The sequence below is a fragment of the Molothrus ater genome, chromosome 2 (assembly GCF_012460135.2).
Source record: "Molothrus ater isolate BHLD 08-10-18 breed brown headed cowbird chromosome 2, BPBGC_Mater_1.1, whole genome shotgun sequence".
In the NCBI taxonomy this organism is placed as follows: Eukaryota; Metazoa; Chordata; class Aves; order Passeriformes; family Icteridae; genus Molothrus; species Molothrus ater.
Window position 1 is genome coordinate 22,419,518 of NC_050479.2, and position 20,674 is coordinate 22,440,191.

General features: G+C 35.6%; 1 protein-coding gene across 3 annotated transcripts in view; it reads left to right on the forward strand.

Annotated features, from left to right (window-relative positions):
- Positions 1 to 20,674, forward strand: part of NLGN4X (neuroligin 4 X-linked) — a 163,753-nt gene that overhangs the window by 48,703 nt on the left and 94,376 nt on the right. For all 3 annotated transcript variants that reach the window (XM_036386933.2, XM_036386925.2, XM_036386941.1), the window contains exon 3: positions 3,164 to 4,004. In XM_036386933.2, the coding sequence (XP_036242826.1) occupies positions 3,533 to 4,004 (472 nt within the window). In that variant the 5' untranslated portion in view covers positions 3,164 to 3,532. The remainder of the gene's footprint in view (positions 1 to 3,163; positions 4,005 to 20,674) is intronic.

Sequence of the window (20,674 nt, forward strand, 5' to 3'; positions counted from 1 at the left end):
GTTGTCCCGAGGATGCAAAGCTCCCAGAGCTGGAAGCTGGGGAAGTATGGAGAGCTGAGTGAAGCCCCCTTAAATCCAGGAGGCAGTGGTTAGTGACCTGCTACTTATAGCAAATTAGACACACATAAGTCTATGGGCTCAGATGGGATACACCTGAGGAAGCTGATGAAAGAGCTTTAAACTGCTTTAAACCACTTACCAGCAGTCCTGCTTAACTGGAGAAGGTCACGTTGGTGGAAAATTAGCAAATGTAATGCCCATGCACAAGAAGGGTCAGAAGGGTGACCCAGGGAAATACAGGCCCGTCAGCCTGTCCTCGATACTGGGGAAGGTCATGGAACAGATCATCCTGAGTGCCATCACATGCTGTGTGCGGGACAGCCAGAGAATCAGGCCCAGATCATACTCACAAATGGGTTTACGAAAGGCAGATCCTGTTTGACTAACTTGATCTCTTTCTGTCATAAAGTAACTTGGCTGGTGGATAAGGGAAAGGCTGTGGATTTTATTTATCCAGACTTCAGTAAAGCACTGGATACTGTCACCCACAGCATTCTCCTGGGGAAACTGGCTGTTCATGGCTTGGATGGGTGCAGTCTTCACTCGGTGAAAAACTGGCAGGATAGTCAGGCCCAGAGAGTGGTGCTGAAAGGAGTTAAATCCTGTTGGCAGCTGGTCAGCAGTGGTGTTCCCTAGAGCTCAGTATTGGGGCCAGTTTAATGTCTCTAGTGATGATTTGGAGGAAGGGATTGCATGCATCCTCAGTAAATTCACAGATCATACTAAATTGGATGGGAGTATTGATCTGCTGGAGCATAGGAAGGCTCTGCAAAAGGAACTCTACAGGCTGGATGACTGAGATCAGTTCTCTGAGGATTGATAAGGCCAAGGGTCAGGTCCTGCAGTTGCAATGCTCCAGGCTTGGGGAACAGTGTCCTGAGAGCTGCTCAGCTGAAGGGGACTTGGGGGGTGCTGTTTGAGAGCTGGCTGGATATGAGCCAGCACGTATCCAGGTGGCCAAGAAAGCCATACTATTTAGTACATCACATTTTTTACAATTGCATATTCTCTCTGCTGTATCAGAGAGATTTCCTTCATGTTGTCATTTTTGGTTCTCTCCCTGCTGGTAATGTGTTCACGTTTGTTTATTTGTCATTCCCATTTTCTTTTCTTGTTTTGTTTCCTCTTTTTTTACTTGCTGTTTGCCCAGAAAATTTTTTTCTCTATCCATCTTTCATCATCTGGATCACTGTGTTTCCTTCCACCTTGTCAATTTTCTTAGTGCTGCATTCCACATTTCTTAGAATGTCATTACAAACTTCCACAGTGTGGGTGTCAAGGGAATAAGATCTGTTGCTCCTCCCGAAACACAGATTAAATCCTCAGTTGGATATAACTGGAAAATCTGATTTGTGCTGCATGATCAGTAAAGTGTGCCAAAATCAGGATGGGACAGAGCAAGAGGAATGCTACTCAAAATCAACCACCTGCTGCTGATTTCCATTGTTAAAGATAGTAGCAAAAATCAGAAGGGAAAGTGATGCTTGAGGAGGAGTTTTGAGAGACCCATTGCTGGCTGACCACTCTGAGTGCCAGGGAGCAGCTGAAGTGGAGCTGTCCATGGGAGAGGTTGACCCAGGAGCTGTGGGCACTGCACAGCTGGCAGGGCAAGACTCTGAACTTCTAAGGCTCCCCGACAGGGACAGGACTCTGCCACCACCCAATAATTGTAAGGCCAGGCAGGGTGAGGAGTCAGGTCCAAGGTCTACCTGGGGACCCAGTGAGGCCAAGATCCAGGCTGGGCATGGGGTTGGGCATAGGACTTCCTGCAGCATAACTCAGGGTCTGACAGCCCTGGTGGTGCCTCTGGAGACATGAAAATTAGAGCTGTTAATGATTTGTCCTTCAGAAATGGTGCTCAAATTGCAAGTCCTAGAGAAAATGTTGGTAGACAAAATTTAGGTCCATCACACATAATATGTATCTGGTATTTTTCTGGCCTCTGGTGTTCTGGTGTTTTAAGAGTTTTGTAGTAAGAGTGCTAAAATGAAATTCCAGGAGTGTTGAGAGAATAAAATGTCATTCAAATTATTTTCCATGTCTGAGTCTGACTGAAAACAGGACCTGCTTGTCCCCTTATATATAATTTTGATATATACATGTGCTGTTCATCCTACCAAATATAAGGTATCAGTGTCAGTTTCTTATAGCAAGGAATTTTTTGCTTGTGGAATTTTTTTACCTGTGGAATTGTTGTCTGTGGTTCTGAGTTGAGTAATGGGTAAAAAGGAAGTTCCTAATTTCTTTGGGCAGGTAGAATGTTGATGTGTGTTTATTTGTACACTTGTAATGGTTAGCATATACATGCAGATGACTTGCATTTCATTAAACATTTTCAGAATTATTGTATGAATTACCTTCTATTGAAAAGTAAGAATGCAAGAAGGTAACGTTACATAATTGTAACACTATGTAGGCCAAAATCTGACTTAAGAGATTGTAGCCTTTTTTTTCTTTTAGCTTTCCATTGTTCTGTCAGATATAGGAAAAAAAAAATGAAAAAAATAAATTTGTATCTCATTTTGACTGTTCTCACACTTGATTTGAACTAATCATTTATTGCATTCATTGGAATTTCTGAATTAGATGGAGGTAAATTAGGTTGTCATACAGAAAAGAAGTCATGTCTGTGAAAAATATTCTCTAGTTGTCAACTCATAGCAAAAAGAGATTATCCAATACAGGAAACAAAAGTAATGAATGGTTCCTGTGGGAGTGCAAAGAGGCTTAAAAAGAAGATTCTGTTTATTTAGGGCAGAAAATATCCTCAAGCTAGCACTTGAATGTGATACTCTTCCTGAAATCAGAAGTGTTTGGTCTGTGGTTTGGTTTAGAAGCATATAGAGAAGAAGAAAAATTTGTTTTGTGGAATAATCTTATGGCTTCAAGTTTAGCTCTCTTAACTTACATATCTTTGGAAACACATAGCTAACTATGATATCTAAAGTTCATAAAACATTTGTGGGCCTTGGCATGGAAGTAGTGTGTAAATATAACTTTTTTAGCTTTTTTATTTCTTTTATTTCTTTATTTATTTGTTTGAGGTTTATGCCAACATAAATTTGTCTATTGATTTGAATTGTTTGTTTTTTCTTGGCCGCAGGCTGACTGAGTGGGCTGGACTTCACTGAAAGGAGCCATTTCACTGGGGCAGTGGAATAACTGTGGATCTCTCATCACTCTACTTGTTGGGAAGTGCTGCGCGTTGCCAGGATTAATTCAACACTGAAGTCTGGGATGGGCCTTAGGGGCAAACACTCCCTTGTTTCTTCTGACATTGGGATTTGTCTACAGCCAGTCAGCTGAGGCACCTATCACACATCATCTTTTGTTTTTTTGTTGCCTGAACAAAGATACATTTTCCCTCACTTCATCTCCTTTTGACTACTTTTTTTATTAGTTTTCATTTTCCTTGACTGAATAATTTCTCCTGGCTGTGGAAAAAAGAGCCCTGCTAATGTTGATTTAAATAATGTCGAAACCAATGGGACTCCTATGGCTGCCTTTGATCTTCACACCAGTGTGTGTCATGTTGAATTCTAACTTCCTCCTGTGGATAACTGCACTGGCTATAAGATTTACTCTCATTGATGGCCAAGCACAATACCCAGTTGTTACTACGAATTATGGCAAAATACGTGGTTTAAGAACACCTTTGCCTAATGAGATCCTTGGTCCAGTGGAGCAGTACTTGGGCGTTCCTTATGCTTCTCCTCCAACTGGAGAAAGGCGATTTCAGCCCCCGGAGCCACCGTCATCCTGGACGGGTGTCCGCAACGCCACGCAGTTTGCCGCTGTCTGCCCGCAGTACCTGGATGAGAGGTCACTGCTCAACGATATGCTGCCGGTCTGGTTTACAGCCAATCTGGATACTGTGGTGACATATGTTCAAGATCAAAATGAAGACTGTCTGTATTTGAATATCTACGTGCCCACAGAGGATGGTAAGTACCCTGAGACCCACACTGCGGTGTGCTCACCAGTTCAACATATGAGGAGTGTCCAGGTCTTTAAAGCATCTTACTGAGTTTCATCCATGCTTTATCTGTGGAAATGGATAATGCTTCTGAATATGCATTATTAGTAATACTTTGTAGATTGAATATGCTTGCATAGATTCTCTTTTACTTTTCAGTGCAACACCAGCCGGCAGTTTGATTATGAGTAGTGGCCAGGGTATGTCAGCCAGCCTTAAACTTACATCTAAAAGACAGCTGAGAATCATTCACAAGAGAGGAAAGGGAAAATAAACATTAACCTGAAGTAATATAGTCATTTTTCCATGTATGAATGGTACAAACGTGCTGTTACATGCTAATTTTGAAAGAAGAATTTACCTATTTTTTTCTTTGTTTTATTACAAAATTTCTGGGCCTACTGTAAACTCTACTTGATTTTAATAGATAATAGAAAATTGTTACAGGAATTCCATCAGCAGGAGCTTTTTTAGGATTTTTGTCTGTAAAACTTTTCATTACAGCTTATTTTTCTTCATTTGCTAAATTTAAAATGAAGTCAAGGTGATGTATTATGCAGATTTGAAGAGATGGCTTTAAACTTTCATCTGTTTTGTGCAATACTTTCTCAAGAGAGCTACTTTAAGCCACTTTCTATAGACAAAAAGGATGAACACAATTGGTAATACAGAACTCTTTGAATATTTACATGATCTCAATCTTAAAAATTGTAGCTGTATGGCATGATGAATATATCTTTGGTTGTTTTGAATAGTATTACTTCCTACAGGCAAGAAAACCTCTTTTCATCAGGCCCCAAACAAGCTAAGTCTATTATTTCACAAGGAAATAAAAATAGTACTAGCACTTATATTTAATATTCCACTAAAAGCTAGTGCTTTCTGCTAATTAGAATGCAGTTACGGATGTATAACATGAAAGATTTCCCCCAGATATGCAAATCCCCTTCACTTTTGCTGAGGGTTTGATTTACACAACCAAGGCATTGTTATTTCTCAGTAACCATACTCTAAATATGCAAATTTTCTACTTTGATTGTTATAATCCTTCTGCCTTGACTGGCTTCTTTACTCAGAATTTCCAAGCTGTCTGACAGCAATAAACATACCACCTTCTTTTCCTGTTCTCATCAGCTGAAGCAAAAACTTGAAAGCTAAAAATAAAAGGGTAAGGTTTGGGAATACTGGGAGCTTTGCAAACGTAAATACTACCAAGGTGCTTAAAGGAAAAGTGCTGTGAAAGGAAGCCTGTGTTTATGGGGGCTCTGTGTGCATGAGTGTGTGTGCATGTGTGTGTGTGTGTGCCCTGTGTGTAGACAAAGGAGCAGGTCTTTACAAGGCATTTTTTTCCCTCTTCCAGTCTCATTGGACTCCTTATTACTCCTTGGATAATGAAATAGATAATTTTTTCACAAATTTGTTTACGTTCTGGATTTTAGCCTTCATCTTTTAATTAGTCACTGGGGTAAGCTTGCCCTGAGAAAGCATTCTGGGTTAAGATTTTATTTGTTCTCACTGAAGGAACATCAGTTCTGCTTGCTCAGTCTTATTTTAGAATCCAGTTTTAATAAATAATACATTCCTCCAATCTAATAATAGGAAGTTTCATTTATTAATTAGAGGATACAGGAAATTAGACATGGGAAAATATATGTGAACATCTAGGAAAAGAATATTTAATATCAAATGAAAAGTAGTAAAATATTTTGAGCTGAATGACTAGCAACATATACCAGTCATCTTGCTATAATAGATAATGACATTTGCTGTTAGATTTAAAGTAGAAAGAACTGAGAAACTTAATTTCACATTCTGTAGACGTTTTTGTCCACTTACTTTTGCAAAAATCATGGTTTGCTCTTCCTGGTTTTAGATTTTCTTTAAATAGCTTGTAAATGGTATCAAGTTGCTTTTATATCTCCGTTGAAAATACAAACATATGCATAAAAATATGTAGCTGAATAATGAGATGACAAGGTTTGTGTTAGTGATGAGCTGAAGGTAAGGTTGTTCCTCTACAATATGAAAAGCATTTTTAAAATATTCCATTGGGAAACAAGAACTTTAAAAATGAATAAATTAAGTACACAATGTGTTAATTGTATGCTGTATATTTTATCACTAATTAAAAAATCTCAGAGGCTTTTTTAGTGAGAAGTATATGTGATCTTCTGACCACAAAGATTCTTAATGGGAACTGACCTACAAATCAGATGCTCTAAGTTAGTGTGTCTCCAAATCACTCTAAACAGTCTTAAATAGTAGTGCATACAATCTGATTAAAGATGTTATGCTTCATTATATGAGTCCTAGTTGGCAAAAATAATTTATGTTGTTATGGAAACAGACCATGAAATTAGTTTTTGAAGCAAGATTTCAAAGTGAGTGACTTTGAATTAAATTCACATTTTCAATTCTTTCTTCAGTATAGATGATTTAAAAGAGCTTCGAAACTGTTTTCTAGAAGAAAAGGTGGCTGGAATCATCCAAACCTAATAAATGCTCTGATTATGAAACTCACTCTGAATAATTTTTTTTCTCTTTTTTTTTAACTTTGGAGAAAAGAATAGAACAACAGCTAATGAATTAACTGCAGTCATTTGCAGTGCTTACTTCAAAGCAATTCTGGTGAATAACTAAAAAAAAGCTCAGGTTTGGGGATTTTTTCATTGTTTTGTTTTGTTGCAGTTCTTTTTCAGTATATAGCTTTACCTGTTTCTTATTATTTTTGTGGTTTGGTTGAGGAGAACCAAATTTTGACCATGTACTTTCAATAAAGGGTTGACTAATAAATGCACAAATAAATGACTAATAAATATATCCTTCCATCTGATTTCAGAATTGCTTCACTAGAATCCTTTCATGATAAACTAATGGGAATAAGAGCAGAATACCATCACTTTAACTAGACAGATAAGTTTAGTTAGTTATATTAAAAGATTTTGAAATGTTACTGCTATTGTCTGAAAAAGTACCAGGAAATGAAATAACATATAAATCTATAGTTCCTTAAAATAGTTTGAGCTTCTAGGTTAAGAAATTAAAATAATGTGTTACATAGTCTGTGTCTGTATTAATCCTAGCCTTTTTTTAGACTCAGAAGATGCTGGATTTCAAATGTCAGATACCAGGAGAATCCCATCAGAATTTCCTATGTTAACATGTCCTTACAAAGCAAAAGCTATCTTCCTTTTTATGGGCTGTCTTTTTTCATTATAGGTGAAAATATTATTTATCATACAAGTCAATATACATACTTAGAAGAATAATACTGCAATTCTGTCTTGTAGATTTTTATTCTTTTGCTGTTTTTCACTAGATAAGTGTTTTTTGGTGTCCCTTTCCTTACAGTAATACTTCTATTTCAGAGTATCTAAGGTAGCTGGAGATTTTCACTGTTTGTTTTCCTTCACCTTTGGAAGGGAAAGAAAGTTGCAACCACTGTGATCCATTGACATTTTTTATTTTTTGTTCATAAGTATAAATGATATTGCAGTTATTTTAAAGACACACATATAAACAATAAAAATAAAATCTAAGAAGATTATTTTATTTTATATGTCAAACCTATAGTAATAATAAATTACTCAGAACTGAAGCAAATAAAATATTTATAGTGAAACTATCATTTTATCATTTTGCTTTCTAAACATTTGGCTTGATCTGCAGTATTACTTTTGTGGGTGTATATTGGCTAGGCTGCTTTTTCAGTTACTATGAATTGTAATTTTCCACAAGAATACTTGAATGTCAGTTTTGAGGAGGTCATCTAGGGAGATGATATTGAGGACAGTGTGTTTATTATAACTTCAGTCTGAATATGGGTTTATCTACAGTGGAAATGCTAGATTGAAGAGGACACAGACTGTTAATCGGCTGTGCTTAATCCCTGGCCTTTATCATTTGAATCTGTGGATTCTGAAGGAGATTGCTAACTCCTATCATAACTGGGGTAAAAAAGTGTGACAAGAAACAAAAAACCAGAAAAGACCCTTATTTCGTATTTCTTTCATTATAAACTTCAAAAATGTTATTCATAACAAAGCAAGATTAAAAAAAAATCAATACAGCAAAGCAAAAAGAACAAAACCCAACAAGAACAGATAATTTTGTGTCTGTCTAAAACCTGCTATGTTCAGATCAAAAAAGAAAATAATAAAGGTTACTTTTTGTTGTCTTTGCTTGATCAATGGGAAGCATACTTTTTACTTATTTTGGCATATGGATAGAGTGCACATTTTACACAGGGTAGAGCTTTTTATCCACTATGTATCTGTTGCAGATTAACTAATGAAGTATTTAGCATCTTCTTGTTTTTTGCTTGTGAGCTCTTGTTTCATTTACTTCAGAATAAATACAGGTGAAGTGACAACAAAAGGTGGGAGATCATGACACTTATTAAGGCTGAATGGGTAGGTGATAATTTTTCTTTAGATTATTGGAACTGAGGTTTGCCCAGGATTTAACTGTGGAATTCCAGGAAGAAAAAAGTCTTGGGCAAAAGCAAAGAGATCAAGTGTGCTCCTTCTCTGGAAGAGATTGACTAAATATACCTGCAGCTCTTGACTCTGTGTCTATTTGACTGAGAAAGAGCAAAATGAAAAATTTGAGCAAAGCTGATTGAGAAGATGTGCCTCAGACTGTCCCTTTTGCATATTGTGAAATGAATAATTGCTGTTTAATAGATAATTGGGTGCTTACAATTTTCTTCTTGCAATTGCTGTTGAGTGCAATGTCTTTAATGTGGAAAAAGTGTTTTTATCAAAATTATCCTAATAAAACGTAATTGATAAAAATTGGGGTTTTTTCCTTTTTCTTTGAGGCAAAGAAAAAGATAGTGTAAAGATTACTCTTTTCATTTTGATGGCATAGAATAAAAAAGTAACTTAATCAATGGCCTCTTTGTTACCATGAGAAATAAGGGATCAAATGTAAAAATAGGGTCATACATAAAAATAGTGTCACAGTGAGCAAGATAGTTGCAATATGTTCAACATAATTTTTGTTGAATTATTAGAAGGTGATGCTAATAATAATAGTAACTTGTAATTTCCAAATAAACTCAATTTTCTACACATTAGATTTTCCTAAACTTTATGTAGTTTTAGGTTTCAGTATATGTATATCAGACACTTTTCAGGTAATCTTAAAATTTTAATTGTCCTATTATCTCTTCACTACTTTTGTAAATATAAGTAGCTACTTAAGAAATCAAAGCAAGGATTTATGTATATAGCTTTAAGGAATTAAGAATCCAATATCTCTTGTATATATGTTTACAGTTTCTATTGTTTCTCAAAATCTTTACTACATATTTTTTAAAGTCAATTATAATTTCTGTAATTGGCATAGGAACGTAGAGTTTTACTTATGTTTTCTGACATATTTTTAAAAGCAAATTAAATACATTTATTTACTTCTAAAAATATTTCAAATTTGTTTTAAATCATACTTTGGACTTCTATAGATAATAATGTTTAAACAGTTTCATATTGCAAATAATGTTCTTCTGAAAAAAAACCCAGGAAGAAATTAAACTTTTTTTTCAGTTTCAGTATTGTCATAGGTTTTGTCGGTGACTGGTTTATTTTTAACCCCCACCCATTCAGTCAATTTTTTTTCTACTCTGGAAAACTAAAATTAATTATTAAAATTTCATTATGTAAATCCATTTCAGCTTATAAAAACACATATAAAAATTACATAAAATAAGAAATATCCGTTTGTAAAATGATTGTATTTCTTTCCAGGGTGAGAAAGATTGATAATAGATACTAATTACAATACAAAATTACAATGTTGTAATTATTGCATGTAGTACCAGTTGAACATAAATATATACGTTTTAGGATCAGAGAGAAAATTGCTCTCCATTGTGAAAGATAAACTCCCTGTTGTGTCAGACTGCCTCAAGCCAATTCTTTCACCGTTAGGGTCCAATATATCCCCTCCTCCTAATCCAGAAATATTGTGGCATCTGTGAGAAAGGAGGAGGCATATGTCTGGCTGTTCTCTGCCTACCAGGATAAAGCTGTGGGTAATCCAGGCCCTCATTTTACATTCTTGCTTTTAACAGTCTCAAATACCTTCTGACACCAAAGAACAGGACTCTAATCTAGATGAAATAAAGTTCTTAAATCCTTAGAGATAAATTCAGATTTAGTTGCTAATTTCAAAATGCTGTCCTTTCCCCCAGGAGCTGCCCATTCCACAGGCACTTTACAGGATTGCACCCAAATGGCCTTCTCAGGAACTGATATGCAGTGAAGCCTAGCAAGAAGACTCAGCATTCAATATGACTTTAGTTAATCCCAACAGGCTTTTTGGCACCATTTCCTAGAGTCTCATCATTACCTCATATTGAAAAACCTGCTAGAATGGGGGGGGAATGTTCTTTAAAACACGATGAATCAACGTTTCTTGTGCAAAGGCAAATTAATGTTATCCTTTTAGTTAAAGAACAGTGCCTTTGGAATTGTAGAGGCTGTGCCATTTGGCTCAGTGACACAGAAGAAAAAGTCTTTAGTCATGTGAGTCATGAGACAGATCAGAATTAACTTAATTTTGTCCACTGACTCCCATTTGTCTATTCAAGGGACTTTTTGTTTTGGTTTGGATTTTTTCCTGTGCGTTTGCTTGGAGTTTCTTTTCTGTTTTGTTTGGGGGTTTTGTTTTGTTTTTAAATACAGCTTTACTCTTCACTCCTGGAAAATGTGTCTTTGTAAGCTGCTGCTGTTCTCTGTGTGCCTCCTTGCTTGCTGTCAAAACACAAATCAATGTGATACCTGCTAACACTGAGGCAGTGCCTCTGTCCTAGAGCAGTGCAGTGAGCCCTTGGCAGGCTCCTGGGTGGTGAATAGTGCAGAATATGTGCAGTCAGATCTGATCAGTGTCTTGGACACATCATTTGTATCAGCTTTGATTTCCTGTAAAGGCTTTGTGGCCTCAATGGTCTTCCTTCAGGTATTTTTTGCATTGGTCTGAAAGTTTTGAAAGCTATTTGTATCTTTTCATTCAAATTTGGTTCAGTTTCCTTTAATTTGCACATTAATTGCAGGTTCAAACAAAACTGACACATGCTGAATAGCTCAGCTAAATCACAGGGCTCATAAATCAGTCACATCTGTGAAAATATTTCAAGGAATTTACCCACATCAATGTGATAGTCATAGGTAGTTTGTCAACTGGGAAAATTTACAATTCTCTTCTGCAAATGTTTAGGTATCTCCAAAATAAATTAACACAAGTTTGAAATAAAGCAAATGCTCATTATTTCCTCCTCAGGATTTCTGAAAAAATTGTGCATAAATGAAACAAAGACAAAAATTTCTCCTGAACATAGCTTTTTGCACAGTACTTTGGTTTGCCATTGTTTTTAGAGGGAAAGAATATTTCTGGCCTTTATTCAGTGCTTCTTGCTTAACAGTCCTGATAAAACTCTCAGAATGGCATGTAATCAATTACGTATGCTTACATTTTAGGATGGTATTAGTTGAATGTATTAGTTGTAATCCAAATAGAACAAAGGGAAAAAAAAGGAAAAAAAGAAAGTTAATGATAGCAAATTTTATTTGTGTTCGTGATATTATCATCTGAAGAAATATGGATAAATTTATGTTCTTGGGGTTTAAGGCTTTTTTTAGTCTGGACCTTGCTCTTGGTACCAAAGAGACAAAACAATAAAAAATAATTATTATGAAACCGTGAAAATGAGCTAATGCTTATAGCTATCTGGTACTGATGTGTTAAAAATCCATTATAATAGAAAGGAAATTTTTCTTTTACAGTTCTTGCTGTAGGCAAACTTTTAGTGAACAATAAATTTAGTTGCCATGCTAAGCCAAGTTCCTACACTATATATATAGGGAATTTTAATTACAAATAGATTTCTGGTGCCTCATTCCAAAATGCTTATAATTGCTGGGTTGATGTTAAATAGATTTTTTCATTGACAGGGTGTGACATGTTTAATCTAATGAAGGGAAATTGCTTTGTGCAGATTCAAATGACTGTTCAATTAGTCACTGGTAACGTTTACAAGCCATCATAGATGGAAATCATGGATACATTGTCTGTTTTATTAAATATGCAGTGGGGCAAATGAAAACACAATCCAAATATATACACTTCATCCTCTTTCAAATAAATTGGTATCAAATTATCTTTTATGTAGTATTTTTAGGGTGGCCAGGAAATTAAAAAAATCATTCTGCATTTGTAATACTGCCCCCATGGTAATGCTTTTGCTGGCTTTTCATGCTTCATTCCGACACCAGAGGGAGCACGAGTTTCCAGCAAACTAATTTTTTTCTGTCCCTGGGAATCACAGAGAGACACAAATCATGCTGGTGAATGCAGTAGTAAAACATGCAAACAGGTGCTGGTTTTTACTGTTTAAACAGATAGGTAGGGATCTGATTCCACCTTTCCCAAGCTGAAAGTTGATAAAGTTGACAGTGTTGATTCTGGTGGTGTGGACTGTTGAATTTATACAAGGGATAGGACTTTTCCAAGCAAAACATGCACTTACACTGACAAATTTATGCAAAACTATTTTTTTTAAATTATAAAATAATAAATGTTTGGATAATAAGCATACTGGAAATGCACCAGTTTTTAAATTCAATAATACTTGCAAGGCATTCAATGTCAGAGCAGATTCCAAAGTAGAGAATTTGATCTGTTTGGTTGTGATGAGTTAGTACGAACATTCCTGATTAAAAAAGTATTGATTTATTCCTTCTATTTCAAAGCCAAAATATAAAGAAAGAAGATTTTTTTTAATGAATGTCATTTGCTTACCATCTTCTGTTTTAGTTATACAGCTCAATCATGTAAAGTGCCAAATGTGTTTTGCCTCCTTCTCTTTCGCTGAGACAAAAATGTTAAGCATGTTGAAGTTTCATTCTTACTTAAAGCATCTTCCAAGTTTTTGCTATCACTTTGTTGGAATTAACACTATAACTAAGCTGTAATATGTCATACAAGGTGCCAAATTACTCAAATGCTGGAGGGCTTCCCCTCCAAAATACCTTGCTTTCAGATTCATAATGTATCTGATTCAAACAAACTGGTTTTTTTATGGTGTTAAGGATTTTAGGTGCTTTTCTCATCTACCAAACCCTAAACCTTGTTCTGCCTTCAGGGACTAGTTACAATAGGCTGAGTTGCAATTGATGTCTAGGGTGGGTCCTTGGGAGTTGGATCAAATCAGATTTTTACTGTGATGATGCATAAAGCCATCCCTATGGATTAACTTGTCACTAACAATTGCCTGAAAGTAGAGCTAAGTCAAAGAAAGTGACACAGACACTGCACAAAAGGAGAAGCTCCATACAACAATCTCTCAGTAGGAATACTTCAGTGAAAGCAAATTGAAGAAATAACTGAATACAAATAAATGCACTAATAGGAACTTAAAGAATGGGAGAAGTTTCTAAAAGTTATATTGTACAGTTTATTCTTATTTTCATTCTCGCAGGGTTATCCATACTTCAGGGTTATTCCCAGAAGTAAACTGTAGTAGATGGATTAAATAGGTAAATTTTTCTTCTTAACTGTGTCCATTTTCAAAATAAACTGCTGAGAGGTGTTTAAGCTTTATTTCTTCTCTATCCAATTTCACTATTCCTTGTAACCACTTCTTCTTACCTCCTTTGGCCACTGTCATTTTATAAATGAATCCCTTTGCTCACTGTACAAGGTAATACTATAAAGTAAGTGTAAACTTAGTTTCCATTTCCAAAAATGGTGGTATTTGGATATTCTTCCCTATCTATTTTTAAATCATAAAGTCACACACAAGAAGCAGCAGTAGGTGAGAAAACAGCAGCTATGATTTTTAAATAATTTTAGGAAGGGTAGCTATGTATATATTAGATGTCCAGTGGATGTAAAAGATCAAGAAAAGAGAGAAAGCTTGATTCTCCTTCATGTATTAGTTCTTCTGTACCTGACTCCTTCAGTGGGCTGCTCAGCAGTGCTTGCCAAGCTGCATTTGGCCTATAGGATAGTATGTGGGGATCCTATATGCGCCCTGCTGTAGTAAGCTGGGGTTTGCTTTAATTTCCTCGCTGGCTGTTGTTTTCATTTTTCATTTTTAGCTGAACATTTCTTCCTCGAATTTTTAGTTGTCACCATGAAGTGTTCACCCCACACCCCATGGATAAATATGCCCAGAAAATTTTTTGGATATTGCAAGAATAAAGGGGAAGGATGATGTTCAGATACTGACTTTTGAGGGTTTTTTAAGTGTCTGTTCTTTAAGTGCAATGTACACTTTTGTATAAAAGTGCCTGAGCGTCTAAGAAGGCCGTGAAAGATTTCCATCATGTAACACTTATCCTGCCTTAGTTCAAGCAGTTATTTTCAGTTTTTAGCGCCTTTGAAAGTGTGGCCTGTAATGATTAAGTTAATTTTCTATTTCTCTTCAGAAAAATGAAGAATTTATAACTAATTTACAAGTTTAGAAAGTATCTGCATGTATCACATTTTTAAAATATTATTAAATTAATAGCTTATTCCATTTCTGAGTGCTACTTCTGGATTTGTTCCTTCATAATACTGTATCAAACTTCTAAATGCAGGTTACTTTACCATGCTTGTTTTGCATATTTAATACAGTAAATCAAAATGTCTTAGTGTGGGGATAATTAACTTGATTCTTTCAAATTCTAATATATAGCTTTTGGATTTGACTGTCTATATTCATGTTCTTTTTCTTCTTGTGATCTTTTTTCCTATTTTGTCTCAACACAAATTATAAGATAGACACCGTTAGTTCCTAAAACCAGTTATAAAACAGTTATTTCTGCATTATAAGTGGACCTAGTTTAAGCATTTTTTCCTTCATGATGTACTAAGCAAAAGTGCTACTTTAGCACAAGTAACTTAATTTTTTTGGTGACTTTTCTGTTTTGTGTTTCTTCTGTAAGCCTAAATTGGAACTACAAACACCTACCACTTTGCCTAGTAATTTCTCAATTTCTTGTACGGATTTGTTACAAGGCTTTTTGTTTAATAGGGAAGAGATTTGAAGTAAAATTGCCTGCTGTTTTTTTGGCTTTTTTTTAATAAATTACCAAAACCACTGTATTGCTTATACACTGGCACTGAGGCGTTCTGAGGTCTAATGGAGAGAAACATGAGGTTGATCATCTGTTGCCTTTGTGCCTTGGTTTTCCATTTAGAAAATGAGTATCACAGGTTTTTTCTCTGATTAGGATTAGAAACAACTGCAAGAAGGAAATTCCTCTGGGTGACAAAAGGCTCAAGTTACTTCCCATATACTTATAACCTAGAAGACTGTATTCCTTTTTCTCTGTGTGTGCATAGCTTTTTTTAGTATCTGTCTTACTCCCCTTGGTGATCCATTTACTGGCAGAACTTTGCATGTCATTGCATTGTATTGTAACCTCCAAGCAAACTCTGAAAGGTCTGAAGGGCAATAGATTTGGAAGCCATTATACCACGATGAATTTAAGTAATTGGGTAAAGAGATTTAAAACTAAGGAATCTAGGAATTGGTTTGTGTCATGTACTGATAGAAGATTGAAGACTTGCTATCAAAGTTTATATTTAATTCTTTACTCTCAATATTCACAGAGTAGTCAGAAATCAGAAAGCAGATAGAATTTTTCCAAGAGTTAAAAGGAAAGGGAAATAAGGAAATAAAGAAATAAGACTTATGCCAGAAGAAGATCCCAAGGCATTGAAATACTGAAAGGTAGGAAAAACTTTGTGGCTGGGTAAGGCATACAAGCTCTCAGTGTAATCTCTTTAAACTCAGAAGAGATCAGCTAAATTTCTGAGGAATGAAAAAAGGTTGTTACTAATACATGATGCAGAGTTAATAGGTTTCTCATAAAGTTTACTGAAAGCAAGAAGTCAGAAATGGATTTTTGGAAGAAAATATGCTCTTTGCAGATGCATCAAATGGCTTGGAATATTTCTGTGAGTCCTTTAATTTTCTTCATTATCTCTCAACTAATAAAGAAATTACTCTTGAGTACAATATTAAGTGTTTGCTCTAACAAATGCGCCAGATTTGCTCTACAATGGCTATGATCTAGCTGGCATAAACCTTATAGACCATTCTGAAATGAAAATGTTGCATGACCTATAAGCCCCCTCCTGAGAAGAGACCTAATGGGATACGTACTTTTACGCTGGTTCCAGAACACTGAGAGCAGCAGATGCATTCTTTATGCACAGAACTTGTTTAGTGTCATTTTTAATCGGCTAAGACCCTAACCCATATTGACTTTTTTTACTTTCTTGTGGCTGCTAAATCATCCTTGAGGGAGCAACCAACTACATTTGTTTTCAGAGTTTATTTCTTCAAAGGCACTGTATTTTGTATGCAGCACACTTACTCTGTGTTGAACTAGAATACTCCAGGTTTGTACATAACCCAGGAGGTGGTTATTAAAAATATCCCACCTTTCTCCAATTCCCCTTACCTTAATAAAGCATTTGGTTGTGTATTCCCTAGCTTTGTTCCTCTGATCAGTTAGCTGTAACCTTAGCTGTAACCTTGACACGATTCCACAGTTTAAATAGTTCCATGGAGTACGTGTCCCCTTGCTACTGGCAAGTGCATTTCTCCATCTTCCCCACAACTTAGAAGGACTGAAAAAAATTTCAAACAGAATTGGGGTATTGCAGTATAAGAGATAGCTCCACGAATTGACTATGCACTTTCTTAGTCTATTGTAAATGCCCTGGCTTTTAACCTAGGTGTAAAAAACATTAATGGAGGATGCTTAAGCTAATGGATTTTATCCAAATTAGTAGTGAATCTAAGGCACACGCACTATGAACAGCCAGTTTATCTAATGTGTTGTAATGGTAATGATTCAGACCCTGAGAATTTAAGCATGTGTCAGCTTTAGTAATCGAGATGACATATGAATATGTAATTGGTAATTTTATCTTAGCCATATCCATAGACAATGTGAACTACACATGAAACAGAATAAAACACTGAGGGCTAGTACCCCTGTATGTTCATGACCATAGAACAACATATTGGTCATGTTGAGCACCACCCCCATGTGACATATTGATAGGAAAATGAAAAGATTTTCTGGGATTATTTTTAATCAGTAATATGATTCTAGTAATTTGGAAGTTACTAGCTGTGATTTGCTATGTTCGTGGAAATTTTAGACCTGCATTTATTAACACTACTTTTTTAGCAACACTAAGCATGACATACTCCTGCAGGCTTAATGCTGCTCAAATATAGCCTATGATAATTCCTGAAGTTTATGAACAGATAGTTTTAAAAACCTTACATATTGTTTTCCAAAAATATGTTGGCTTGCCTTTAGCCCAGAAGTTATATACACCCTTGAGAATTTTTCATGAACAGTTAAAATGAACTAACCTCTTTACTTGGTAATTGCTTTGAAAATTGCATTCATATTTGATTGACATTTCCTGCAAAATTGCCTGTATACACTGATAATTTGCATTACACCTCAGTACTCCCTACTGCACAATAGGGTAGCATAGATAAGCTCTCAGGTAAGAGAGATAAGGACAAACTCCACATTTTTGCTGAACAGTTACATTTCTTAGATAAAGTCACTGACTGAAAAAATGAGAAGAGAAAAATAGAATGCTCCTTTATTCTCTTACAAGGGCTGTCAGTGCTTCACCTTGGAGGAAAGTGTTTTAAGGAAGCTGGTAGACTTCACAAGTCTCCACCTAGAGGAAAGTCTCTGTTGAGCACAGCAGTCCCCATGGGAGGAGTTGTAAGCTCTGTTAGATATATTAGCACTGTATTTGTTTTCTCAAGGCCAGCAGACAGTAAGTGGAGTCTTGCACAGTCTGCTGTCAGAACATCCAATAAAGGAATATCTGATGGCAGCCAAGTCACGCGGTGTGCCCAATACTCAGGCTTAATGATGGAGAAAGCTGCTTTGGGGAGCAATCCAAAGCTCTAGCAATGTGGGGAAATGCTAACAGTTAGCAAATGGTCATGACAATACATTTCTGTAGTTTGGACCTCACTGAGCAGGACTGATTTGCTAGACAAGGTTGCTGAAGGAGGAAGCAGCAGTGACAGCAAAAAAAGCAATTTTCACCATCACGGGGAAGCCTGGCCTGAATTCCTACCAGAACAAAGAGTACACAGAGAGCATCATTAATCCTCTCTGGTGAGACTGGACCGTAGCAAAGTAGATCTAAGCTGCTAAAGAAAGCCTACATTTTCTCAGAAATAACAGTATAGATACTACTGGACAAGTGGATAAAAAGAGTTGTGATAGGATACAGACATTTCATTATGACCTTTCCCACTTTTTTTTTCCTAAGTAGCACAGCGTCTTCACTATTTCTTAGCTATGCTCCCTTTACTATATCTATCTACTTTTTTTCTCTGCAAATAAGGTAATTTTCTGAAGCAATCCTCAGCTTTTTATTTTCCCCTTTTTGGACTTACTTTCACAGGTCCGAGTAGGCATATTTGGCAGTTTTTATTTCATCTTGTAATGTAGGCCAAAAGAAGTCCTTTGTTTAGCTATAAGTATATTCACTTTATCAAGAAAGGTCATAATCTATGCTATGATAAGATTGAAATATTTTCTTAGGGTTTTATGTGCACAGTAGTTTTGAATCGATCTGTATCATAAGACAATATTGCCTTGTAAAGAATTTTGTCATACTTAGAAGGTTTAAATAGACTGCAATCAGTAAAAATATGTTTTTGTCTTAGGTCAAATTTATTTGTTTCATGAACAGCTGAAATGGGCTTTTGCATCAGGAAACACTCAATATCTATGATATCCTGAGTGTATAAACATACCCACATGCCTACACACAGATGCATGCACACATATATTTGTATATACATACACGCATATATACATACAATAAATAATATCTCTTTGTCAATTTTCTTCTTATCTAGTGAATTCTTTAGTAATCTGAGATTAATTTTTTTTAAGAAAGTTGCAACCTGATGCATTATTAGAGCAGAAATTCCACCTGAGAGAAGATGATAACTCCTTTGATTCATGAAATCTAAGTAGTTCACAGAATCAGGGAATGTTTGAGATTGAAAGGACCTCTGAAAATCTTCTAGTCTAATGCTGCTGCTAAAGGAGGCTCACCTAGAGCAGGTTGCACAGGGACTGTGTCCAGGTGGGTTTTGAGTATCTCCAGAGAAGGAGACACCACAGCCTCTGGGAGTCCTGTTCCAGTGCTCTGTCACCCTCAGAGTAATGAATAGATTCAAGGGAGTCTATATCCATTTGCATTCAAATGTATTAATTTTGCAGTTATTAATGGCCATTTATTGCCAAGGTGGTTAGAAACTTCTCGTGCTCTGCAATTTTTAAGCATCTTTCATATCCCCTCATGAATTTTTCATTCTCATTCTTTTCCTGTTGTGTTATTATGCAGGATACACCACAGTAGTTTGCCTTCACTGATATTTCATACGAACTTTGTTATAGAAACATTAGTAGCTCCTGGAATTTTGAGAAGCTTTGTCTTACATATTTGCTATCGGACATTATTTTCCTCAATTATTTTGTCTCTTTTCCAGAATTTCTGATTGAACCATTTGAAAATAATACTGCTGGATTTTATTGAACATGGTGGATGCCTGCCTATCTGTTGCACATCAGTAGCCACCTATTCATCCTTTTCTTTACTAACAATCCAGAATGAATATTCATGTTTGAAAAAAAATAAAAAAGACTAAAAAAGACTTATCGAGGTTTTTCATTATCCCTTTTGATTGCCTACTTACCTGTTGAACAATTACAGCACTGCATTTACGGGAGGTTTCAGTATCAGCCTGTGCCCTTGAGATTCCACTGGACGGCTAAAGAACATTTATGCATTTTTAAAATAGGTATCTTAGTTAACATTAATTAACTTGGTAATTATTTGTTTATTTCTTTCTTCTATCTCCATTTCTTCAAACAGGGCATGTAAGTAACTGGAAATAACTACTGAGAAATAAACTGCAATTGTCTTTTCACTGATGTAAATTTCTTCACTATAAGAAACTCCACTCCTTGATCTGACTTAGTAAAATCAAACTTATGTTCTTTTGCTGTACATAAATACCCTTCCTGTAGATAAATCGATTATTTTTGTCTTTAGAGTTGTCAGCTCAGTAAATTCATGAACAATAAATAGGTTTAAAGCTTTTAAATTAGCAGACTAACATACTCAAAGCCTGCAGCTCAGCATTCAAGTTGAATGACAGTTTTAGCCATTTTCTATGAAGACCTTTCTATAATTCTATTTTATTCTTGTCTTTTTTTAAAGAACTCTTCAATATATATATATACTCTTCCCCTCAATTATTTTCTGTTTAAACTACACAGCATATAATGTTGATAATGATCTTTTTTGTTGACAACAGTATGTCTAAATTTAACTTCAGAATTAGCAGGATAAACTTCAGTAGAAAGTCCTTGTATTAAGAATGTACTTTGCCAATAATTAGTGTACTGCAATAATTAGTATTTTAGTAGCCATGTGACTTGGCACATTTATGTTCCAGTTTTATATACTTAGAATCTATTGCATTTTGAAGCATTTTTTTTCTTTTTCTATTGAACAAGAGCAGTGCATCCAGAAAAGAGGCAGTCAGGCTGTGTGGACAGTATAATT